The sequence below is a fragment of the Dreissena polymorpha genome, chromosome 2, assembly GCF_020536995.1.
Source record: "Dreissena polymorpha isolate Duluth1 chromosome 2, UMN_Dpol_1.0, whole genome shotgun sequence".
NCBI lineage: Eukaryota > Metazoa > Mollusca > Bivalvia > Myida > Dreissenidae > Dreissena > Dreissena polymorpha.
The window spans coordinates 35,478,629-35,485,343 of NC_068356.1; the positions used below are offsets into that span (position 1 = coordinate 35,478,629).

The 6,715-nt window shown below is 35.4% G+C and overlaps 1 protein-coding gene across 3 annotated transcripts; it reads right to left on the minus strand.

Annotated features, from left to right (window-relative positions):
• Positions 1–280: 280 nt before the first annotated feature.
• LOC127866600 (uncharacterized) lies at positions 281–6,713 on the minus strand. 3 transcript variants are annotated; one of them, XM_052407256.1, is made up of 5 exons: positions 6,461–6,636; positions 5,174–5,317; positions 4,156–4,253; positions 3,688–3,830; positions 281–2,973 (listed from the first exon to the last, which is right to left on the minus strand). In XM_052407256.1, exons 1-4 carry the CDS (start codon positions 6,528–6,530, stop codon positions 3,729–3,731), a joined length of 414 nt encoding a protein of 137 aa, XP_052263216.1. In that variant the 5' UTR covers positions 6,531–6,636; the 3' UTR covers positions 281–2,973; positions 3,688–3,728. The 3 variants fall into 3 exon arrangements, with proteins under 3 accessions (XP_052263216.1, XP_052263215.1, XP_052263214.1); XM_052407255.1 differs by lacking the exon at positions 3,688–3,830 and having other exon boundaries at positions 6,598–6,713; XM_052407254.1 differs by lacking the exon at positions 3,688–3,830.
• Positions 6,714–6,715: the final 2 nt, after the last annotated feature.

Consider the following 6,715-nt stretch of genomic DNA (forward strand, 5'->3'; position numbering starts at 1 on the left):
TTCCACTTAGATACTTATTTTGACGCACTTGTAGTGCCTTAGAAAGTTACATTTAATTATATACTTTCTTACTTAATTCAAGTTTAAAAGGCTTCATTTCCAACCCTTAGTTACTGATGAGCAGCAAACAGCAAACAATCTTTTCATAAAGGGACATTATAAATCCAATATGAAACCTCTGGGTCTTGTAGTTTCAGAGATGTCTAAAGCTTTGGAATCATTAATCTTGTACTAGGCATTTACAAATGCAGCAGTCTCAAACAAATTAAACACCCAATGATTATTTCTGTGAAGTTTAATAGCAATCTGGTGGGTTGATGACTGATGCATTCAAGGATTCCAAGAATATGCAATAAGGACAGTTACAGCAACTGAACAGTAACAATTTTTATCTCGGCTGTTTTCGGAGAAAACCCGAGGTATTGTCATAGCCACTCGTCGTGTTCGTCGTCGTGTGTCCGCAGTCGAGCGTGGCACCCGTTATGCGGTGGTCTTGTGTAAGACACGGACCCTCCTTTTTACACATCACGCGACATGCCATGTTACCTTAATATTCTTTGAAACAAGATATTTCTACATCTGTGTTACAACATAATTTTGGTAAGCATTGTAACCATTTCCCACTCAGAAGCAAATGAAAATGGCTATGTGCAAACAGCATAAAACCAGAACAGCCTGCGAGTAACTTGCAGTCTGTTCAGGTTATATGTTGTTTGCTGCTCATCAGTATCTAAGGGTTGGAAATAAAGCCTTTACAACTTGAATATAGTAAGAAAGGTCTTAAATTAAACATAACTTTCTAAGGGACTACAAACGCGTGAAAATACGTATCTTAGTGGTAAAGGGTTAAGTAAAGAACTATTCCTTTTAGTAAATAAATTCAACAAGAGGGCGTGAAAGGCCCAAAGTGGCTCACCTGAGATAACAAGATATTATTGGGACAAATCTTCTAACCAAGTTTCATGAAGATCGGAAAATGTGGCCTCTAAAGTGTAAACAAGGTTTTACTATAGCCATATAAGGAAAAATGCCCCGCCCCCTGGCAGCCATGTTTTTCAACCAACTGGCATCATTTTTAAACTCATCCAAGATATTATTGTGATGAATCTTCTGACCCAGTTTCATGAAGATCGGACAATAAATGTTGACTCTACAGTGTTACAAGATTTTACTATAGCCATATAAGGAAAAATGCCCCGCCCCTTTGCAGCCATGTTTTTCAAGCAAATGTAACCATTTTCAAACTCATCCATGATATCAATAAGACAAATCTTCGGACTACATTTCATGAAGATTGGACAATTATTTATTAAATGTGGCCTCTAGAGTGTTAACAAGATTTTACTATAGCCATATAAGGAAAAATGCCCCGCCCCCCCCCCTGGCGGCCATGTTTTTCAACAAAAGGGCATCATTTCTAAACTCGTCCAAGATATCATTGGGATGAATCTTCTGACCAAGTTTCATGAAGATTGGACAATAAATGTGGCCTCTAGAGTGTTAACAAGATTTTACTTTAGCCATATAAGGAAAAATGCCCCGCCCCTTGGCAGCCATGTTTTTCAAGCAAAGGTTTCCATTTTCAAACTCATCCAAGATATCATTGGGACAAACTTCTGACCATGTTTCATGAAGATTGGAAAATAAATGTGGCCTCTATAGTGTTAACAAGGTTTTACTATAGCCATATAAGGAAAAAAGCCCCGCCCCCTGGCGGCCATGTTTTTCAACCAACCGGCATCATTTTCGATCTCATCCAAGATATTATTGGGATGAATCTTCTGACAAAGTTTCATGAAGATTGGACAATAAATGTGGCTTCTAGAGTGTAACAAGATTTTACTATAGCCATATGTAGCCATATAAGGAAAAATGCCCCACCCTTGGCAGCCATGTTTTTCAAGCAAAGGTTACCATTTCTGAACTCATCCAAGATATCATTGGGACAAATCTTCTGAGCAAGTTTCATAAAGATCGGAAAATAAATGTGGCCTCTAGAGTGTTAACAAGGTTTTACTATAGCCATATAAGGAAAAATGCCCCGCCCCCTTGCGGCCATGTTTTTCAACCAACCGGCATCATTTTCGAACTCGTCCAAGACATTATTAGGATGAATCTTCTGACCAAGTTTCATGAAGATCAGACAATAAATGTGGCCTCTAGAGTGTTAACAAGATTTTACTATAGCCATATAAGGAAAAATGCCCCGCCCCTTTGCAGCCATGTTTTTCAAGCAAACGTAAACATTTTCGAACTCATCCAATATATCATTGAGACCAATCTTCTGACCAAATTTCAAGACAGTTGACAAGGCAAATGTTGACGCCGCACAATGGACAACGCACGACAGACGACGGACAAAAGGAGATCACAAAAGCTCACCATGAGCACGTTGTGCTCAGGTGAGCTAAAAATGGAGAGGCATACAAACATACAAAGTCATGTCAATATATACATTGTGCACCATTAGTTGGCCACGAGAATAAAGAATTGTTATGCATACAATCCTTAAGTTAGCAGTTCAGTAAACAATATCTTTAGAGTAAACAACAATATAAAATACATTAAAATATTCATATTACGTTAAAGCAATGGAATAAGTGTTCACAACAAATAATTGAAAATAATTGTACCCAATTATATCACTCTAGCAACAGCTGGTGAACAGCTCATGAAGTTGTATAAGTATACACAGAAGTATATCCTGTGCTCTTCAATGTGCACATATGTAACTGGGCGCTTTAAAAATCCTACTGGAGAGAATCTTTAAGATTTATTTTGAAAATAAAGTTTCATAATTTAAAATAACACCAGTCTTCATTTTTGTTTTCTGGCTTTACTGAAATCAAACTCCTTAGCAAAGTCTTCAAAATCTTTGTCAGAAAAAGCAGTTCCAGATTGTTCCTCCTTTGCTTTTGGCGGCTTTTCCTTTTCACCTTTTCTTCTATGTCTGGAGGAATGATGCTCAAACACCTGTCATGGATTTAGAGCGAACTTGTTCACAGATATTTTTGATAAATGTCATTATATGAGTTTAATAACAAAACTGTTTTATTTGGAATACATATAAATAATTATATTGACTAGGAAAAAGTAAAATAAATGCAAATGGGGTTCGAACTTGGAACCTTTAGAAGCAAAAGGTAATACCAGTACACCATTCAGGCTTTTGAATTTAAATGGTTGCTCAAAAGCTAATTGGAGTTTGTGGGCTGCCTAACAAAATTCGTATAAAAGGAGGGGTTATTCAGCTTTATTGCAGGACCAAATTGTGGATCCTGGTCAATCGCCATAATTATGTAAATTTATGAGAATTAAGACATACCGGTACATTTATATTAAATTGCATATCTGTATAAGATAAATGGATATTGAGTTGTTCAACGAAAATAATCACCAGAATTTTCTTAGTATAGTCGCATTATTTGGCCAATTCACATGTCATAGTTACAAGACTTGATAATTGACCTGAAATGATGGTCCTGAAAGCATGTGTGAAGTTAAAAATGAATTTCTGTAGTAAATTGTCACAAAACCAGGTTTCCAATTGGAAAAAAAAAGTCTGATAAAGGGAGACAGTTCAAAATGTGCATTGTTACTGATTGTTCCTAGTTACCCCCCTTGTGTCAAATTCAATGTATTTTTAGTCGTTGCGACCTTGACTTCGACCGAATCATAAAATCCCACCAATATGCTCCAGGGCACTTGGTGCCAATCTTGTGAAAGTTTCATTGAAATCCGTTGAGAAATGAAGGAGTTGTGCTCGGAGGAATTGTTCCGCCTGTCCACCGAAATTCACCAATCTTATAACCAGTTTTTTCCTTCAGAACCTGGTTAAAAATGGGTGTCAGAGTTATAGATTTTGGTCAGTGACCTTACACATTGAGTCAAATAAATACCTGTTGTAGAAACATCAATATAAAGTTGTTAAATGTTCACCTTAACAAGAGCATTATGCAGACGCCTGGCGCCAATAAATAGGTGAGTAATAAAGCTAACCAGTTCATTAATTGTCAAGTTGATGGGTTGCAGTGCAACAATATTCTTATCACAAGACCAGGTAAGAGAAGCTCTGATTATCTGGCTGATGGGTCATATATGAAACATCATAATACCAAGGAAGAAGTTATTATGATAATGCATGAAACATCATACCACTTTTGCAACAGATTCATTTGCTGCACTAAGCTTTGATATTCTGCATAATGACTGGACACTCATATCTGTGAAGTCCACTGCTTCTTTCAAGCCATCTGAATAGGTAAGAATAACGCATTGTGTAATTGTCTTGTAAAATAATTTTCCAACATGTAACAAGCAATTTATGGTTAGTAGTTGGGTTAAGTCTGTGCCTAGACATATTTGCACAGTACAAATACATAACATGCGTGTCATTTTATTTTTTTCGCTCAATAAATAAATCATAATTAATACAATAGATTTGAAAGGGACATTATATCACTGGTTTCAGCATAACTGTTAATTAATCATGTACCCATACAAAATGAATAACAGAGCATGTATAATGCATTGTAATTAAATAAATGCTTGTTTAACATATACAAATAAGTGCAGTTTATTTCAAACCAGGAATCCTGAGCTATTGCTTCATGTATATTCTTATGAAATTTGAGCATCGATCTGGGAAAACTGGGCTTAAATAATGTGCGTTTAGTCAGCACAGGCTAATCTGGGACCGTACTTTCTGCCTAAACTGGATTTTGTATTTAGAACTTCCTATCATCAAACAAGAGATGTGTTTGTCAGAAACACAATGCCCCCTAAGTGTGCACCTTTGAAGCCATATATTTGATATTTGACCTTGAAGGATGACCTTGACCTTTCACCACTCAAAATGTGCAGCTCCATGAGATACACATGCATGCCAAATATCAAGTTGCTATCTTCAATATTGCAAAAGTTATGACCAACCTTAAAGTTTTGGGACAGAATGACAGAGTGACAGAATGACAGACTGACAGACAGGCCAAAAACAATATACCTCCGATCATTCGATCCGGGGCAAAAAAATTTCCATAAAGTTTAAAGTGTCTTACGTGATTAGTGACATTTAGTCTGTGCAGACTGCACAGGCTCATCTGAAACAATACTTGACGCAATTGCATTAAGCCTTATTTTCCAAGAGTGTGGCCAATTTATCCATTTTTCTCACCTGGAAGCTTTTTATCTGTATTCCTTTTACTGTTCAAAGACTTCATTTTTTGTTGTTTTTTTATTCTGTGCAATTCTTTCTTCACACCTTTCTTCTTGCTGCTTATTAACTGCATTGGAGATTTAGTTGACTTCTTCTTTTTAACTACAACACAAATAACTAGGCAAGTTTATATTGGCCAAACTTATAGTTCAGTACTTTTTATCTCGCATAAGTGATTGTATTAAATGGGAACAAATTGGGTTCCCACATAAACCGGGATTAGGACTATTGCAAATAATTCATATTGTCATATTTACTATAGGAAATGGATTTGATTTGTAAAAGTCTCTGTTTGTATTAAGACTGTCATACAAAATATAACAAATTCAAATCAAGATAACTAAAGTGTTGTTTTTTTTCCCAATTGGGAATAAGCACCAACTCGATTGAGAAAAATGTGCACGAAAAAACCTTAGATTGGGAAATTTTGCGTCCTGACGTCTTCAAATTGGGAAATTGGTGTATATGATTGTTTGCTCCCAGATACTTTAAAATTTATAACTAAGTGTTGTCAATATTGTATTTACTAAGGTTCAAACCATAAAGCTGCATAGGGAAACTGACTAAATGTTACATTTTGTTTATAAATGTCTTTTTTTATTTAGAAACCTTCAATTGGGAAGTTTTTTTTAATCAATAGGGGAATGCCCAGAGGTACTCAACGCAGACTAAAGCCACATAGGGAAAAATAACATCAAAGACAATGGTTCAATGTAAAAATTGTCCTTGTCCTTGTGTGTATTTTATGTTCTTGTTGAGTCTTGGGTCCTTTTTGAGTTTTGGTAATAGAGATCTTGTGAAATCCCTTGATAGAATATTTGCAAAGATGCAGTTCGTTATGGTAAATAGATTTGACACAGTCACCATTGTTTTGCTGATAAATTGGCCAAAGAAGGTCAATATTGCAATTCATCATAACTCAATATTGTCTTATCAAATGCATACAATATTTCCTCCTTTATGTACTGTTCATATATGGTGTCTAAATTAATAAAACAAATAGTTTTATATCCGTCTTTTCCAATCTTCATCGTCTGTTGTAACATTTTTTCACAAGACACTAAACTTCCCTGCAAGGGCAGTTTCAAGAATATTTATTGATTGTGTTCGTCCAGAATATCCTACAAGATGAACAGAACATGCACAGTGAGTGACTTGCATTTAACACAAAGGTAAATACTCTTTAGCATGTTGACATTTTTTTTGTCAAAACTTGTTTATACACAATCACAGAATAGTGAATACCTGTTTCTGATTGTGATGATAAATCGTCATCAAAAAGTGACAAACTTTCCTTAACAAGATGATATGACATTATTTATTTATTAATTGGCAAAAATCTTTTAACTAACTACTAATTACTATGACAGTAAGTTGTTTACAATTTTCCATCAACATGCTGTTTCCGGTTCATTGTTGTTGTTGTGCATTCTAGTATAGTCTCTAAAGTCTATAGTCTCTAAAATATTTACTTCTTTAACACATTGTGAAATGTTAACA

Bases quoted from the DNA above. Each gene is read 5' to 3' on its own strand.
- LOC127866600 (XM_052407254.1), bottom strand. From the start codon at position 6,530: ATGTCATATCATCTTGTTAAGGAAAGTTTGTCACTTTTTGATGACGAT. The intron at 5,318-6,460 runs GTATTCACTATT...TTTGTGTTGTAG, and splicing joins ATCATCACAATCAGAAACAG to TTAAAAAGAAGAAGTCAACT. The intron at 2,974-4,155 runs GTATGATGTTTC...AATCCATGACAG, and splicing joins ATGAATCTGTTGCAAAAGTG to GTGTTTGAGCATCATTCCTC.